At 32.6% G+C, this 19,834-nt stretch overlaps 1 protein-coding gene across 2 annotated transcripts in view; it reads left to right on the top strand.

Moving 5' to 3' along the window:
• LOC145690689 (uncharacterized) overlaps window positions 1–13,197 on the top strand; it is a 119,383-nt gene extending 106,186 nt beyond the window's left edge. For both annotated transcript variants that reach the window (XM_081765855.1, XM_081765849.1), the window contains exons 4-5: window positions 1,467–2,812; window positions 8,768–13,197. In XM_081765855.1, the coding sequence (XP_081621981.1) occupies window positions 1,467–2,812; window positions 8,768–8,782 (1,361 nt within the window). In that variant the 3' untranslated portion in view covers window positions 8,783–13,197. The remainder of the gene's footprint in view (window positions 1–1,466; window positions 2,813–8,767) is intronic.
• Window positions 13,198–19,834: the final 6,637 nt, after the last annotated feature.

Raw genomic sequence — 19,834 nt, 5'->3', positions numbered from 1 at the left:
TCTACTGCTCCTTTAAATTATCATTTGGAACAGACAGTAATTGATGGAATAATAAAAACAAAAATTTATGTGGAAAGAAAGTTCTGTTAACATTTGATTCAACAGAGAGAAGAACGCAGATATTGTAAAATATTTTTCATGACATTATTGAGTACGTACTTTTTATAATAGTGAATATGTATTTTTTATAATAGTTGAGATCATAATGAAAGGAAAATAGTTATATTTCAAAGAACAGAGGAAGTAAATAAATATTGTGAAATCTTTTTCAATACATTTTTTAATTATTTTACTCGAGATTTCTTCATAGTTTGTTATTAAAATCCTTACCAAAATATCCTCATTTTATTGTCCTAACAAACTAATATATGTTGATAGTAAAGTAGTTTAGATTGATAGAGCTCCTGGTCCTCCAGAATTTCATGTCACACCCCTCCCCAGTACGAAATCCTAATTAAACAAACCAATATATGTTCCAGTAAAATAATTTAGAATAATCGAGTCCCTTGTGTGATGACCACAGTATTTCATGTATCGGACCCTCCCCCCCCCCTTCAAGAAATCCTGGCTACGTGTCTGCGGTAAGGGGTTAACTTGACGGTGAACGCAGTCAGTGCGTTTGAAACGAAGGTTAAAATAAAATAAATAAAACACGAGTGGAACATCAAATATAAAGTACTGGATATAGATATAGATATATAGTTTAAAGTTCGAAGTGTATGTATTCTGTTTCAAGATGATACGATTCGTGAAAACATTCTACAGTACAGTTCGGTCCAAAAAATATCCCCTCATATGTTTTCTTGAAAAGGCTTGTTCCTGACTTTAATGAGAGGCTATTTATTCATATTATGTAATACATTAATGTTTTCTGTACTGTATAATGTTTTCACGAATCGTATCATCTTGAAACAAAATATGTTCTAATACTTCCACTCTTAGAAAAATGAATTTTCTAGAAGGGGTCGGATTTTTACAAAATTATGTCCATGATTTTGTAGGAGACTATAACAGTTCACAGAGTTAGGGTATAGTTGTTGCTACCTGCCTCCTACTTGACCCTAAGACAAGAGATATTTCGCTAGCAGGTACGCAACTTGCAAACGAGTCTTGAGCTTGGGGAAATAACAGCATCATCATCATCAACAAGAACAACAACAACAACAACAACAAATAATAATAATAATAATAATAATAATAATAATAATAATAATAAAAATAATAATAATAATAATAATAATAATAATAATAATAATAATAATAATAATAATAATAATAATAATAATGGATCTAAGAAAAATGTTCCTTATTATGGAAGCTGGCAACCTTATTACTAGTTAATTGCTGATCCATTTAATTTATGTGGTATGAATATTTAATTTGGCTTGAAGTTTCACTTCAAACTCATCAGAAAGAAATGATCAAATAAATTATTACATTGAAATTATTTTGTTTCTATTTTACAGACGACCATGGAGGTGATTTCATGAGGACAATAGATTGGATTTTATTGAATCAAGATTCTCTTCCAAAAAAGAATCACACCATGGCTACAGAAATGCATCCTGCTATGAATAACACCGAGGGAAATAGCATGCCACGAATGAGTAGACCTGATGGTACTTCTGGTATTGTTGTGGGCCCACCTTTAAGATTCAACACATGCCAACTTCAACCACCAATGTTACGCAATTTATCAAGGATTAACATACCAATGCAACAAAACAACACAGTAGGCGAGATGCCACAGCTACACATGTATCCTCAAGCGCAAGTCCCGGCTCATGCTCAACAGCAAGTACAAGCTCAAGCCCAAATTCAAAATCAAGGGCTAGTACAAACATTGTCTCAGGTCGCAGCTAACTCAAGAAATCTGTCTTACTTACTTCAACGTCATAGGTTGAATGTGGCTGCCAGTATAGAGCAGCAGCAGCAGGAACAACAACATCAGCAGCAACAACAACACCAGCAGCAACAACAACACCACCACCAGCAGCAGCAACAACAACAACACCAGCAACAACAACAACAACAACAACAACAACAACAACAACCACACCAGCAGCAACAACAACTACCACAGCCACAATTGTATCCAGGCTATCATCAGAATGCAAGGTTAATTCAACCAGGACCATCCGTTTCAGGCATATCAAGCGAGGCTACCAACATTATGGTTCATGACCAACGGACCCAAAATCTCCCACAAGGCCAAGAAACAGGAGATCAGAGTTTACGATTCCATTCTCAAAATGTAAACAACGTCGATGAGTCCGTAGCATCATTTGTGCCAAATCAGAGATTCTGGAGCGGAGAAGTAACAAGAATATTTCAAGAAGCACCCAACGTTGTCAACCATTTTGAGGTAAAAAATAATACTAACACACAATATGCATTGAATTTTCTTAACTCGTACTTAGCTATATTGCAAAACGCCGTAAATTTTGAGAATCACGTGAAAGAGAAAGATGATGTGGCAAATTCTTCAGCGCAGAACGATCAGCCAACAGCTGATTGCATTCCTATTATGAAAACTACCTTTTATCGAAATCGAAATGGAGAACTGGTTATTGTTACAGGTGTTGGAAACGGCGAAGACAGCGCTGATGCAGACAGTTGTGAAATATTAGTTTTAGAAGACGATAAAAGTGCGGTAAAAGACGACGGCGTTTCGGAACCTGCTAATCGTAGAAGCACCAGCAGACAATTAGACAACTTCTTTGAAGAGCGTGACCCTGATTCAAACGATACAACGTTGTTGGTAATTGATGAAGATCATAATACTAAGCAACTTGATGAAACTAAAGATCAGGTAGGTCAAAACCAAAGTGCAACATAACTTGTTTCGTTGGCGGAGCTAGACATTTTTTCACTTTCCAGCCAGTGATAATTTCAGAAGATCCCCAGGTGAGGAATTTTTAATAGAGAGGGTGAAAGTAGCACTGCGAAAATACTGGTATCCCACGTGGAGCACCATCAGAGATATACCTGGGAAATATCGTAGCTTTGGGGGATTTCCTTTTCCCGGGCCACCTCTGAAATCATCACTGACTGCAGTAGCTCCTAATATTACACCAGGAACTTTTCTATTTATGAATTTACTACGTTACCAAATTTTTGTATTCCCCCCAGACTCAGACAGCATTTCTTGCTGGCTTCCTCCCGATTCCCCCCCCCTCTTGGAGTTGGCATAATACCGCCCCAAAGCTAAGATAAGTTGCGATTGCATGGTAGTGTTGTGCAAAGTAATAGTAGATAGTGTTCCCGTTCAGACCCCTCACATTTGATTCTGCTCTCTTGGACAAAAATTTTCTGGAAGAAATTCTGGGTTCATATGTCTCCCCGAATTACGAGATATGTGAGTGTATATCGCCATTTCATTACTTCTTTACGCCATTTAATATATTTTAAACGATAAAATCTAAACAGTAAAGCAACCGTGATCATCACATAGTACATAGTAATTTTTATAGTTAGATAGCCTACTCGTACAGAATATTGCAAGCCCGATTTGTGATTAATTCAGTATGTTACTGGTACCTCTTTGATTATACGCAGTTGACAAAACTACTATAATACAATTGAATTTGTCATATATAATAAATACAGAAGAATTCGAACACAACACTGGTTATTAAAATCGAAACATTAGGGAAGATAAAAGCAAACAGTTGACGTTTAATAAACAGGTATCTTATGGTCCAATTATGAAAATATTATAATTACCTCATTGTATGACTTGCAGCGACTCATTGTCATCAAAGCAGAACGTACAGAGGTTAGTCTTGCCTGGAGCCACGATAGATATCAATAACAACTGCAACGCAACGAGATACAGAGAGAAAAAGAAGTTGAGTGTCTTCTTAGGGTATAGTAAGGCATGAGGTTTCGACATGTTACTAAGTGCATCTGCTGTAACCAAGGAAGTCTCTGATGATCAATCATATACTACTGTAGATACTAAATATATTTGAGATCAGATCAACACACCGGTCAAAGGTTCCATCCAGGAAATCTCTGTCGCTGCATGTCAGTCGAACATTGTCCTGTTGGAAAATCATCACATTTACGAAATTCAGAAGTGAGAACACTTCAACAATGTAACGATAGCTGAACAATGAATGCCCGGTTAATTCGTAGTAGACGCAAGGAGATACGGAATCCAATTGAATTTGAACTGCACCTTGTCACGAATACAGGTACATGTTCCATTATATAAAATTTGGAGGTTCGGTGCGCAAATGAAGGAACTCCCACAATGAAGAACGTAGGATCTCTCTCCCCATCAGCCATGCATGAAACTGACCATTAATAATCAAGCTGTGCATTAAAGTCTATGAGACGTCAACTAGGTTAAGCAATATTTAAGAACAACGTATGAATATCTATATAATGTTTTTAATTGAGATCAACTCTAAAACTGTTAACAGCCTTTTTTTCAAATTACATGTTACAATTGGAACGTATTCATTACGTATTATCTTCTTTATATTTGTATATAATTCTCATACTTCATCATATTTAAATCATATTTCATCATTTATTTCACATATCGTATTTCTTTGAGGGCTGTTTCATGAAACTAGAATTAAATTCTCACTAATATATGTATATAGACAATCAATACTAATATATAAACAAAATACTAACCTAGTTGCTCCAGCTCGAACTGATTTTACTTATTTATTTTTCAGCTGATTATTAAATTTTAAATAGAGGCCTAAATATAAATACAATCATAGTTGGTTTTAGTTTTCGACATTGGATCCGAGGCTTTACTCGTTTACAGATACATATTTCTAGTATATCTATTGTCAATCAAAATCACAAATGTCTTCTTCACCATATTTGATAATATCAATTTCTTTTAATTTCGATTCGAAAAATGTTTCAATATTCTTTTAGATTTTAATTTAAAGATCATCTGATGCAGACCGGTATGCCTCTCACCATCATCCAAGAATCGTGTAATGCGACTGTTCAGCTATAAAATAGCGGCGCATTACAAACTCCCCTTTGTCTGAAAAAAAAAATTGTCACTAAATATTTTTTTTTTCAAATTTTAGTATTCACATTTTCTCCAGACATCATTTCTTTAGAACATTCTAACTATATAAGGACCAACTTATGATGAGATATTTCATAAAATTTTTCGACAATAATCAGGTTTCTTAGAACATTAAAATAATCAAATTTAATATAAAACAATTAATTTGAATTGAAATATTAACATCGTTAATAACTTTTCCAATTGAACATATCACTAAAACACAACAACAAATAATATCCCAACACCATCTGTGTTCTTAGTTTTCTTTTTACGCCGATGGTTTCTTCTCTGTTCGTCCTTCCACCGACATCGTCACCTCTTCCGGATATCTGTTTTCTTCCTTTTTCTCTTTCTGTGAATTATAAACCTTGTTCTCCTAACTCTTAATTCACGAAAAGGCATCTTCTTAATTTTTGTTTTTATCCTTCTCCTTTTTCGTGTTTGGGAACTTGTCTTCCTTGCCTTTCGTACCCAACATGGCAATACTTTTCGTTTCTTTCTTTTTCTTTTCCTTTCAACAACGTTGCTTTTTCTTCTTGATATGCTTTGTCTTTCATTTCTTGATTCCATCCTTTTCCTTCTCCATCTTCTTCTGTCGCTTATCCTTTCACTGTCTTTCTGTTTCTTTCTTTCTTTCTTTCTTTCTTTCTATTTCGGCTCCTTTTACTTCTTTCTTTTTCCACTTGCTTGTCCTTTCTTCTTCGGTATTTCCATCTCTCGTCCAATTTAAATTTCCTTCTTCTTTTCACTCTTTTCTGCAGGTTCCACAAATATTCTTTGGGTTTCCTTTTCTTCTTCTTCCAGCACTTTTCCCAAGGTTTCTTTCTAGTTTTCTTTATGATTGAATATTTATCCACGGTAGGAGCTCCTTGAAATGGTTCTTCTTCATAAGTAATAATTTCCTCTTCATAATCATTTTCTTCTTCTATTTTAGTTACATGACATAGTTCTTCAGATTCTAACATATCCATTATTTGTTCTTCGTTGCCATTGTCTTCTTCAGCCTTTCCAACTTCTTGAAATTCCACATTTATAACGTCCACTACTTCTTCCTCTCCGCCAACGATCTTGTTATGTTCTTTTCTGTCTCCAATTATCTCATACCGAAGTTCCAAGAACTTATTATCGAGCTGCATGGTTAACAATGAGAACTTCTCGTTAATTTTATTTCGTAAGTATTGTTCAAAATCAATGTTGGTACGTTTAAAATCACTCCTCATACCTTCCAAGAATTCTGAGAAAGTTTTATCACTCTTAATAGTAGTTTCTGTCTTCATTATTTTCATTAAGGTACCTCGGATCACCATGTACTGCTGCTACCAACTGTATTGTTCATTTTTCAATGAGTATTGTCTTCACTGCCGGTCGTATTCTTCACCTGCACCTCAGAAAATCCTTTGTCACGGTCGCCAATTTATGAACTGCACCTTGTCACGAATACAGGTACATGTTCCATTATATAAAATTTGGAGGTTCGGTGCGCAAATGAAGGAACTCCCACAATGAAGAACGTAGGATCTCTCTCCCCATCAGCCATGCATGAAACTGACCATTAATAATCAAGCTGTGCATTAAAGTCTATGAGACGTCAACTAGGTTAAGCAATATTTAAGAACAACGTATGAATATCTATATAATGTTTTTAATTGAGATCAACTCTAAAACTGTTAACAGCCTTTTTTTCAAATTACATGTTACAATTGGAACGTATTCATTACGTATTATCTTCTTTATATTTGTATATAATTCTCATACTTCATCATATTTAAATCATATTTCATCATTTATTTCACATATCGTATTTCTTTGAGGGCTGTTTCATGAAACTAGAATTAAATTCTCACTAATATATGTATATAGACAATCAATACTAATATATAAACAAAATACTAACCTAGTTGCTCCAGCTCGAACTGATTTTACTTATTTATTTTTCAGCTGATTATTAAATTTTAAATAGAGGCCTAAATATAAATACAATCATAGTTGGTTTTAGTTTTCGACATTGGATCCGAGGCTTTACTCGTTTACAGATACATATTTCTAGTATATCTATTGTCAATCAAAATCACAAATGTCTTCTTCACCATATTTGATAATATCAATTTCTTTTAATTTCGATTCGAAAAATGTTTCAATATTCTTTTAGATTTTAATTTAAAGATCATCTGATGCAGACCGGTATGCCTCTCACCATCATCCAAGAATCGTGTAATGCGACTGTTCAGCTATAAAATAGCGGCGCATTACAAATTTGACATTATAATGTCTAGTGTCGGGCCGATATAGCGATGAAGAATGCATGGCTCCCTCATGCTGCACCACACGGATGCGACTATTATTGTGCTGCAGAAGGTAGCGGGATTCATTTGACAAGATATGCTATTCACCCCCATCCGCTACGTTATCGACACTATTCGAGCAGCAAATGCCTATGTTATGCAGAGAAAGGAAGCCGCGACAATGGGGGACCCAAAAACTTGATCTGACACTATTGTTGACATCGAATAGTATAGTATGTGCAGACAGTCGTTGTGTGACACTCTCGAATTATTGCATGAATGTTCGTGGTGTAGCTGTATATTGAACGATAAATGTGACAGTATGATTAATTTCCGTTACTTTATGAATTAAAATTTATTTTGTTTCATTAAAAAATCCTTTAATATTTACAAAAGTTATAAACAATTTTCATTGGCCCTTCTTTACCCACTTCCCTCTCTATATACAGGATGGATAAATATCTGGGTAAAACCAAGAAATTACTGAAATAGAAGAATTGAAATTCATAAACATATGAAGCACTTCTACTTATTTGACAAATAATATGCACTAAGAAAATTTCAGCCAAAAGGGGAGCTTCTGTCATAGTACAATTGAAGGGTATAGGATTTCCTGAGTACATTTACTGATACTAATATATCCTAACCGTCACCTTTTAACTGACTTTTCTCATGAACTCCATCGTAGTTATATGGTTAGTAAACTGGCTGTCGGCTCTGGACACACAAGTTCGATTCACAGTAGTTTTCGGATCACACGTAAAGCTATAGATCCACGTTTTGTTGAGCCTTGGTGCTGAAAAGGAACATTAAACATGAAGCCAACCAACTTTAACTGACTATTTCATTGATGACTTGATTTTAACCAAAAGTTGGCCTTCATGGTTTTCCTTTCTCCTCTTAAATCAAAACATGTAAAGGTATTGTTGTAAGTGTTATAAAAATTGTCAATATTTATTATGTTCATCTACGTACATAATGTCATGTAAACAAAATGTCCAACAGGTGTACAGCCGATATATGTATGTTAGGATGATATGTATTTTTCGACTTTCATTCAAACTTTTTTTTTTTTTTTTAACTTTCACTCCCTAAAATGGTTCCATATCACTCCAAAGTAATCCATGAGAAAAATTAGCTCAATTAATTAATATTAAATGGTGCCCCAAGCGACCTCAAGTTTTGAATGCATTTACATTATACAATATGAGACAATTTTAGAGGGTGATACTAAAAAAAATCTAAGTCAAAAATAGGGATCATCCTGAAATATATATATTATATACTTTAATTGTTTGCGCGTTTGTATTGGATCCAATATACTTCGACGATCTAAGACAAATGTGTGAAGTGCATATACAGTTTAAAATTAGGATTTCTAAATTTAACTGAATATAAATCTGGAGGAGACCATATTTTTTTCTTCTTCTTTCAGGAAAAAGGAAAGTGAAATCCAACATCGACGTCGCATCCACATATTAAAATTCAATCGATTGAGATGAAGAGTGCGAGGTATTTAACCTGTAAGTACCTTCAGAGCAGGAAACTATTTTCAAATATAAGATATTTCATGTGTTTTAATGCAATAATATCATGCTTGAATTGAAAGAAGAAATAAGAGTACTTGGTATAAGAAATAAGAGTACCTAAATATAACGACACTGTAGGCACTAGAAAATACATAAAACAGTGTATTTAGGAAGATAACGTTATATTTAGCAGATCGTCATTATTATTTTAAAAGTAAAATAAAATTAAATATTCGAATTTGAACTTTATATTTGGTCTTGCGCTATATGAACAACTATAATAAAAGCTGTTAGTGTCTCTGAAGATAATGTTTTTCGCCATGTAGTGTAAACCTTGGTTGACACTCTGAATGAAGAACAGTCAAATCACACAATGATAATCATATCTCAACTGCAATGATCACTTTATTTTGTAGTGGCATATGTATCTAAACTAATACAAAGACCGAAATGTGATTATGTACTTCTTTGTGCTTTTCCATTCTTTTGAAAAAAATAAATAATAAACGAAAGAAAAGAGAGCCATATCGTGGAAACTTTGTTTTAAAGAAAATGAAAAGTAAAGCCGGTGCCTTTTAAGCATATTTTAAAGGAACCAAATAAAATATCATTTGTTTTTCTCATCTCCTGCTTCAAAATAATCCCCATTTATGTTTTTATAAGTACTGGCAGTTAGTTGTCTTTTATATTGCGAAGCTTTTTTATTTATTTTATTATTATTATTATTATTGTGTATATTATACATTTGTATATTCAATGTAGAGTGTCTGTTTTGTCTATGATTTTGCTTGAGAAGAGACAATCCTCAGGTATTTTTATAACATTGCCTACTGTTTCTTTTCTCCTTTATAATATGTTTAAGTACAGTATTATGTTTTTACTTCCTTTTTTACTGTTCCCTTTTCTTTTTATATGTGTTATTATGTACAATAAATGTCAATAGAAAAAAGTTATTTTATGTACGAGTTTACCATTACAGTATTGTGTTTTTCTTCTTTTAGTGTATATCTGTCAGAGATGTACCTTTTTATCTTCTAGTATACTCAGAGATGAATATATATATATATATATATATATATATATATATATATATATATATATATATTATGTATATCTTTCAGAGTTATAAAAATAGTTGCATTTTCCAAACTTTGATTAGTTTTATAACTTTGATAAGTCAAATATTCTTCATGATAAGTCAACTCCTTCCATATCTACTTTCACACTACTATATAAATAATTAATACTTTTGTGACCAGAGTGTATACTTATTTATTAAAATTAAAATAAGGTGTAATACTTTCGATAACTTAACGTTATCTCCATCAGACGTTAACTGAAAGAGATGTCTTCTTAACATTAAATTATTATTGTTACATAATTCTAATTGTTACATTTTATAATTTTAAATTTTAACATAAAACAATCAGGTATTGTTATAATTTACTGTTTCATTTTAAATTTATAATATAGCTAACTGTCTTTCTAATCATTATTATTTTCACTTTTCTCTTTTATTATTATCATTTTAATAAAATATTCCAAATGTTTAATTTTGAAGTTTCTCTCTGTTCTATCCCATAATTTTATTTCTATTGTTTTCTTTATATTTTCTCATATCCGTAATTTTTTACCATTCACTTTGTTCTAACAATCTTTACCATAATTCATGTATTATAAATCCATTTGTCCTATTCATTAATCTTCCACTTCTTTCTTTCGTAATTCTCCGTCCTTCTTTCCATTTTCTTATTATTGTTCTATTTTCTTGTTCTAGATCTGGGACCCCTTTCCAAACTATATCATGCCCCATTTCCTTAACAACTATATATATAAAGATACAAAAGAGGCAGTAAATTATAATAATACCTGATAGTTTCGTATTAAAAATTTAAAATTATAAAATGTAACAATTAGAATTATATAGCAATAATAATTTAATGTTAAAAACATATCTCTTCCTGTTTACGTTTCATGAAGATAACGTTAAGTTATCGAAAGTGTTACACTTTGTTTTAATTTTAATAAGGAAGTATATATTCTGGTTAGAAAAGTATTAATTATTTATCAAATGTTCTTAAATGGGTACGAGAGTTATCAAAATAGTAATTGGAATAGAGTAGCAAAAAAGGTTTTCAATATATTTTGTACCTCTTAAATTAAAAATAATAAGAATAAGAAATTAAAGATAGAATAAGAAACTTATTTCAAGCAAGAATAGGTTTTTTTGGAAATATTGTATAATATTTGTGTTCTGTTTCATTTCGAAAACAGGAACCAGTTCCTAACATTTTGCTTAATTTAGAATTGGTATAAGTATGTATTTAAGTAGACAGGGAAAAAAGAAAAAGTAAAGAAAAAAGACGATGAACAAGAACGGAGTACCTGAGCAAGGTATAAGTACATATAATTTTATATCTAAAAACACCTCAAAATTTGGAAAATACGAAATAGATACTTGAATTCAATAATTGTAAATGTGTATATTGTAATATAGCTGAATATACATTTTATTTTTCCACAAAAGGTATTCTTCATAATCGAAATTAATTCGATCTAAACATGAATCAGGGCATTTCAATAATTTTACTCGTAGCACATAGTTTTGTAGCGTAACTTTTTGTTAGTTCTTCCACGTAACTTCCTAAATACAAAATGATACTATACAGGCTGACCCATAATTATACATACGATGTTTCAAAGACTGCTGTAAAGAAACTAGCAACATAATTTAAACATAAAATTGAACTTTAACACATTACTATCATACCTTTCTTTACACGAATTTTATTTTCTGTTCTCCATGGCATTAATGCATCATTCGAATAGATACATGCCTGGAAACGAAGAGCAACGTTGTCACAAACAACTTGGCAGACCCGTACTGGAACTCTTCTGTGACAGCTTCCCGTAGTTTGGCCAAATTTTGTCCATTCAAACACCCCATAAGAAAAAGTCAGGTGATGCCAAATCGCGAGATCTAGCTGGCGCGTAATTGTTGCAGAATACAAACGTGCAGAACGCACATGTTGTTCCAAATACAATCATTTCACCATCCTGTCTGGCAAACGCTAACGATTCTAAGTCCAGTGACCGTTATCCCCACTCTCAGACTACACAGTGTTGTCATATCGAAATGTTGTGTCCAAAATTACAAATACTATAGTCAAATATCATATACATAATTATGGGCCACCCTGTAAATTGAATCTTTCTTGTTCAATTGTGAAGAAAACGAAATATTATTAATATTAATATTCAACCACTTAATAGTTTACTTTTCTCATAATTTCTAAATATTGATACCTTTTGAAATAAAGTTCTGTTGTCAATGTTAACCATAAAATAAAAGCAATCTAAGCTATATATATATATATATATATATATATATATATATATATATATATATATATATATATATACGTAGCTATTGTTTTCACAAGCTCTGGGGAGATATATTTAATCCAAGTTAGTGCAGGAAGAATGATTTCGTTTAGTTCTAACATTAATTTCGTCTGAGAAATGATTACAATCATTGTCTAGCGATTAATGTTAACATTCAATAAAAATTATACCATCTTCTCAACTTCTTGGTTATGATTTAAAATAGAACAAATTACTACTTTAAAATAATTGCTCTTCCTGTATTAAATAATTGTAAGCAATAATTTTGATTTCAGCAATTTTCTATTAAGCTATTGGCATATACGTATTAACAGAGAGTAAGAATACTGAATAATATACGTTAGAAAATAATCTGTGATATTTACAGTTTTATAGTTAATAATATATTGAAGTAGATATGCAATATTCGTTTCTACAGAAATATACTATATAAGGTTTCATATTTAAGCAATTTTCTTTTTTAAAAAGTATATTCTTTAGTAAAATGCTTTAGTTTTTTGCCGTACACTTCTAAGAAGCTTTCTTTGCTTAGATTCTGAGAATATAAATTGTAGTTCACTGCCTTGAATGCTGTCATGTTATTTCAGTACTACATTTAATTAACATTGTTCTTTTAGTGAAGAATGCGTCTCAAGAAATAGTCAATTTGTGGTTTAAAGATACAAGTTTTAGGACTTTTTTCTTAAAGTTGAAACTCAGAATAGCTAGTATGAAAGTGTAATACGAAGTTGCGTCTGAAGTTACGAGGTAACCAGACTTTGTCTGGTGGTTGAGAGTTAATCCTTAAAATACACAAAATTGTGTATGTAGATTAATATTCTCTATTCATTGTGTTTATCAATACGCTCCTGTTTCTAAAATTGTGCGTTGTATTTCGTTATTTTGATATTATTTGTAATGTTTAACATTTAGAAACAATAAATAAAACGAAATAAACGGGTTGTGTTGTGTTTAAATGATACAATATTCCTGAATACTTTGAATTGTTAAAAATATTAAAGGTACGATTTCTTAGTGACTTTTTAATTATTATTATTATTTTCATGTCATTTTATATTAATTATTTGGACTAATCCTTATTTTCTTTCAAAGTAATTTGTAGATGTATGAAGTTTGAACTTAGGTGCCAGTTTTATTATGTGTATGTGCAAACTTACACGTATATATACTAGCAGAATACCCGAGAGAATTCCGGAATTTTTCCAAAATCCGAAAAATGAAATTTCAAATCCCGGAATATTTGGTCAATCCCTATTTTGCACTATCGGCAAGTATCGGTATGCAAGTAGTGTCTGTAAGTATGTATATTGTGATAAGTAGGGCTCAGATTTTTGGTAATCCACCTTATAACCTATTTTGGTGGGAAATTGCTGAAACAATGTTTTTCAGTTAGCATTTGACATTTAGGGGTTCCAAACGCGAAATTTATGTCCACTAAATTTCACCAGAAACAGCCTTCTTCAGGCAATCAAGAAATTCTCACCAAATAAGCACAAAATTTTAAGTTTTTATTCGTTATCCGTACATATTGTACCTCAGTTCTTTCTTGTTCCCACCAGTATTGACGTTGATTTATTGTGTCCTTGCATTATCTACAACAATTCACGCAATTTTGTTTAAAATATTTCGCAACATAGTAGAAATGACATCGCAACATAAGCTCAGGAAAGCTGAGGTGAAGAAATCAAAAGGTTTCCTCAATCTCTTTGTCATGACAGAGAGTATAAATACTAACGCGACAATGTAAAAATTTTCTGAAATTATGAAATTTGGTTACTGCCTAGTGAAGCGAGTAAAATCACAAATTATAGTTGGTAAAATAAAAGATCTTGAATCAACGTTGAAAAAAAAAAATCTCATCCAAAAGAAATGTAACGATGGAGAGCAGAGAATTTTATAGCATAGATACACAGCAAAAAATGAGGTGTTAAAACAACACAAAATGACTACCACTTTAGCGTGTTACTTGTGTGTCAATTCGACACCAAGACATCGCTTTCAGAGAATATCAAAAATACCTTGTTACTGGCTGTGAGTATTTGCATCATTTTTTACTGTTTGGTACGAGTAAAGCTTTGCGAAATACGTTTCGCATTTATGGTAAGTGACTTAATAACATTCTATGTTTTCTGTAATCGGTCACAATAATATTGTTGTAAACTTGTGAATCATCTGACAACAGTTACAAAGATAGCAGAGCTTCTATCTACTTTCTTTATTTGTTATTCTTGTGTCTTAGCACGTATGAACAGAAGATGGCAGAACTGTTGCTTATGTAACTGTTGTCAAACGATTCACAGGTTTACAAGAATATTATTGTGATCGATAACAGAAAACATAGAACATTATTCGTTACTTGGCACAAGTGCTAAATATAATTCGCAAAGCTTTGCTCATATTAAACGATAAATACCAATGCAAATTCTCTCAGGTAATAACAAGTTATTTCCGATATGCTCAGAAGGCGATGTGCTTGGTGCTGTATAAACTCACAAGTAACACGCTAAAGTGGTAGTCGTTTTGTGTTGTTCCAACACTTGATTTTTTACAGTGTAAACTGGTAAAAGCTATTAACTAAAATTATATTTTTGTACAGAGGCTTGGAACTAAGGGAATAAAGATTACAAAATACATTAATTGTTATATACAACAATTAGTATACTAGAAAATTTTCTTCTATTAGTTTCAATCGAAAAAAAAATCTTAATTTCTACCAGTTTGACTTCCCTCACGAGCCGCCTTTGACTTTTTTTTTTTTACCTGTATTAACTTAGAAGCACAGTGTATTTCCAAGCACATACAATGGAACCTACTTCAAGCTGCAAAGAATAGTCTACTGGTAACAATAAGATTCAGACTTAGTAGTTTGCGAAAAACTCCGAATTCTTTGGAGTTAGAGATCCAACTAGTGTGAACGACCTGGAGTTTGCTGTAAAAACAAAGTATATTACTGTGGTGTCTGAAGACGTTGAAGGTTCATTCTCGCACTATAAAGTACTTCTGTGAAATCAAAAAAGACTGGCATTTTCCAACATTGAATTGATATAATGTTGTAAAATTAAATTCATTTATTGTATATTCCATTTTTCCACGTTTAGACACGTCAAATTGTGATATTGAATTACATTTTTGGATGTTCAGTTAAAAGTCATATTTTTCAAGTGATCAAACATCTTGATTTATAGAATTTGGTACAAGAATGTTAATAAAATAGTGTAATCGCTTAGTATAATTATTAAGATAGTTTTCACTCCACCAAAAACACCAAATTTCCGCCAAAACAGCGTTTTTTTCTTTCTTTCCATCTATCAATTTTTGTACCTTTTTTCATCAAAATTCCTAGTTCTAGTAATAAGTCCGATAGAATTTAGTGGTAAAGTAGATGATGAAATTTGTTATATGTGAGTTATTATTATTAGTATTAATATTTGAGTGGATATTATTGATGTGCGTGGTTGTCTATAATACAGCGATGGTTTCAGATTTCTCCCACTGTGTGTGAAGGGAAGGGAGACTTTGAATAAGTGGGAGCGAAAATACTGGTAATCCAGGTTGATCCCGATCGGAGAAATGCGTTGGGGAAATATCCTCCGGGCCACTCCTTGAAATAGTCATTGTTTGTATAGTATACTAGGGAGACTACTTATGAATTCTGTTTCGTTCAATGCATCCCAATATCCAATCTAATTTACTTAAGAGAGTTTATAGTAGTTTTTTAACGATATATTTGTGACAGTTAAAATTTTGGAAACCAAATCATATCATAGGATCAACCATCTATTGTTCACTGCCAAGAAAGCTTTAGAGTGAAGAAAAGAATGCAGGCAATACGCAAAGTGAATGGTCAATTATTAGAATCGTTTAAAAGAGTTCGATGAGTTCCTGTTTGGTTGCCTTATTTCCAACAATAGGCTGAGTTTATGCAGGGTGGACGTCCGAAGAAGCTTATGGTCCGAGCTGACTTTTCTCTACCATGAAGCATGATGGTGGCTTTGTGGTGTGTAATACATCTACTCATACTGGTACGTATTCCATTATAAATGATTAAAGGTTCGAAGCACTGATGAGAAACTCACACAGTGAAGCACAGGATTATATCGTTCTCGACATACTGTACATATGGATGACTGGTGATTAGATGATCAACCTGTGCATAAAATCACTTGAACTGTCAATTAGATTATACAGACAAATACATACAGAACAACATCTGAATGTCTATTTGACTTTTCAGTCTGTTTTTTTTTTCTAACATTTTTAACAGCCTGTACTAAATGATACTTTACATTCAAACATATTCATCTATCAATATTCATCACACACTCCTAATCGTAAAATATTTTCATTACATTAAAATAATTCATATTACATAATATAAACTAATTAATATGAGAAACTGTTTCCAAAGTTAGCATTAAACATCCGATATAGTCAGGGGTGCCCACAAGGGGGGGCTATGACGCAAACTGCGTCATTGAAATATTTGAGGGGGGTTAAAAATCTATATAAATATGTTCGAGGGTGTGTAAAAATTAATCGAAAAGATTTTTTCACATGGAAGAACACTTACGGATTGACAATTGAGGGGGGGGTGCATCATGGGCATGAGGGCGGGTGGGCACCACTGATATAGTCATAATTAAAAATCGTAATTATTTCGCAATCCTTATGCATATTGCTTATCCATTCTTTGAAACAGAACTTGAAATAGTTTCTCAATATTTTAAATTTTCATCTTGTCAATTAATTCAAAAACAGTTACTCATACAAATACTGATATAGTTGGATTGTGCATTGACATGTTGATCTGAGGCTTTTATTTATTTACAGATTCATATTTATAGTCTATAATATCGATCGAAAACAAATTTATTCTTCTCCATTTTTACAAACTAAATCATATATTCGAGTTTCAGTTACCTCTCTTAAGGAAGTCTCGGCCTTAGAGTCCTGTGGACTACGTCACTATATTTGTTTTAATTATAAATTGTTTGAAGTAATAATATGTACTAAAATGGCACATGCCAAGATGGCCGAATTTGCCTGTTTTAAATATAATTGTTTATTACACTGTTAATGTAATAAGGAAGGATAAGTGGCGCATGGACATATTGAAACATTATGCCCGACCCCCGGAAACTAAATTATTCCCAAAAACAGTAAAAATGAAATGAAATCTTTGAGTTTTAAGTCCCACGCCGGTTAGACTAAAGGAGACGGTGATGATGAATGAAATGGTGGAATGAAGAAAGTGAGAGAACACCGAGAAAACCCACGAACACGGTGTTTGTCCACTACAAAGTTTACTTGGCGGGGTCTGGGATCGAACCTGGGATCCCAAGCACCAGAGGTGAACGCTCTACCATTGAGCCACCGCGGCCCCAAGTGAAAAACACTATATTAAGATAGTAACAAACAATATTGTCCAAAGTAATGAATTGCAAATAGTAAAAATAGAATAAAAAATGAGAGCAAAGCTCTCCAATACTTAGCTCCCCGTTTACAGCACCATTTCTTTTGAGCGTGGCCAAAGCACGCGCTTTTCAAAAACTATTTGGTTCGACATGGTCGGCGATAAAGGGGGCAAGCGGGGGCAGTTGCCTCCGCACTTTTTTTTTGAAGTGACCACTGAATGTATATAGTTTCATTTGGAAATGTAAAGTTTTGTATGTATTAGTGGTTCATAGAAAAAAATGATGCCATATAATATTTGCCGTTGCTTGAGTACGTATTGGTTATTTGTGGAGTTAGGAAAGCTACAGGGATTGCGTTTAAATTGCAATTCAAAGCAATTAATATTACAATTGCAAATTTCTTTAAATGTCGTAGCATATGCTTGTAGTATTTACTGTTGTTCATTTTCTAAGAGTAATAACATACATTTAATGGCATGTGTGGAATTAAAAATGTAAGTTATTCATTAATCCCCAGTTTCAATATAACTTTTACAAAACAATCCTCATTATTCATTACTATGATTAATATTATCCTTTCTATTTATTTGTTTTGCAAATTTGTTATTACTCGTAAATAACCTGATCACACTATTTTTCAGACAGAATTTTAAAATGCTTATGAGCAAGGAATCAAATCTCTTCTTACACTTTCGTTCTTTAAGAGTACAAAGGGTTAGTGCCTACTTGCGTTCTCTTGTCAATTTACTTAATAAAATATGAAATACTATATACGGTATTTTAACTGAAACAATAGTATCGTTTTAGTTATACAACATTTCGTCAAACGAAGTGTTAGAAACAACCAAAAAACTAACATTGATATACAAATATTCAGATCATGTCTTTTCCCCCCACTTTTAATGCTCAATCGCCGCTACTGGGTTCGAATCCCGATAAGCGGTAGTTAGCGCTGTCATATATTCTATCATTTTTTTCTAAATTAGATTCGAAAAACTGCATTTAATTTTAATCTTAATTCCACAAGATGCAGACCAAACACACAATCATTAACTTCTAAAATTTTATGTGATGCGCTGCGGGATAGCTAGAAAATATATAATAGCGGCGCATTACAAGTGTTATGGGCTTCAAATTTTCTAGTATTCTCTTACAGGACGCATCATTCCCAGTCAGTATGTGGGCATTTTAGGTTCTATGGTACAGATGTCTCTAGCCAGTGACGGATTTTTTAAAAGATGATGATGCTCCAACTTCACCAACTGACACTACTGGAACTGTTGAGGTGTAGTTTCTTGAACATTGAGTTGAAGTACGAGATCTCTCCTGGCTCATTCAATCCCCATATCCCAATATTATTGGGTACTTGTGGCCCAAATTTTCCTCCAGAAAATGCCTGTTGAGTGGGGCAACACGAAAATATGAGCTGACTGGACTGGGACATTATTTTGGTATATTGACAACAGCAATTTGTTTTTTCTTAGCTGTAGGGCCTGGAAAAAATTATGTTTTGGTCAGTTTTGGAACTCAGAATTTCGATCAGATTTTCCCCTCGATTTTCACTGACGGAACTGAGTACCACACTGCATGAAGAATGGTATAATACAGTATTCCCTGGTAACTATTTGTGATTTATATGTCTTCATTCTCCGACAATTCAGTTATTCTGTATTCTAACGGTGATCCAATCCGTATTAATCAGATAATTTGAATTTTTAATAAATAATAGTGGGGTTTCTATTAATTTGAGAATAATCTATCTATCTATACGTTTTATCAGTGGCGGCTCTAGAATTCTATAACAGGAAATCACATCAGCAAAAGTGGTGACACTGCTTTCAACCTTCCCCTTTCGCAAAATCATTCTCTGGCTTTGGAGTCTCCTCTGAAGTTTCACTTTGAATGCATTCTTTAAATTCTGATATTAATTACAAATATTGGAGGAAAAAATTGCCATTACGTAATTATATATTCAATACACAGTGTATATGTATGTATGTATGTATATGTATCTTACATACAGAATTATTCAACTTTACATACTTAATTCAGCACAAAGAATTCGTTATTCAAAAAGTGAAAAAGGACAGGTGTTACTAACTCTACTCAATCTAAACCTTGGGGTCCGCGGTGGCTCAGTGGTAGAGCGTTCAC

This window comes from Thermobia domestica, chromosome 1 (assembly GCF_964235325.1).
Source record: "Thermobia domestica chromosome 1, izTheDome1.hap1.1, whole genome shotgun sequence".
Taxonomy (NCBI): Eukaryota; Metazoa; Arthropoda; class Insecta; order Zygentoma; family Lepismatidae; genus Thermobia; species Thermobia domestica.
This window is presented reverse-complemented; position numbering and strand designations above follow the sequence as displayed.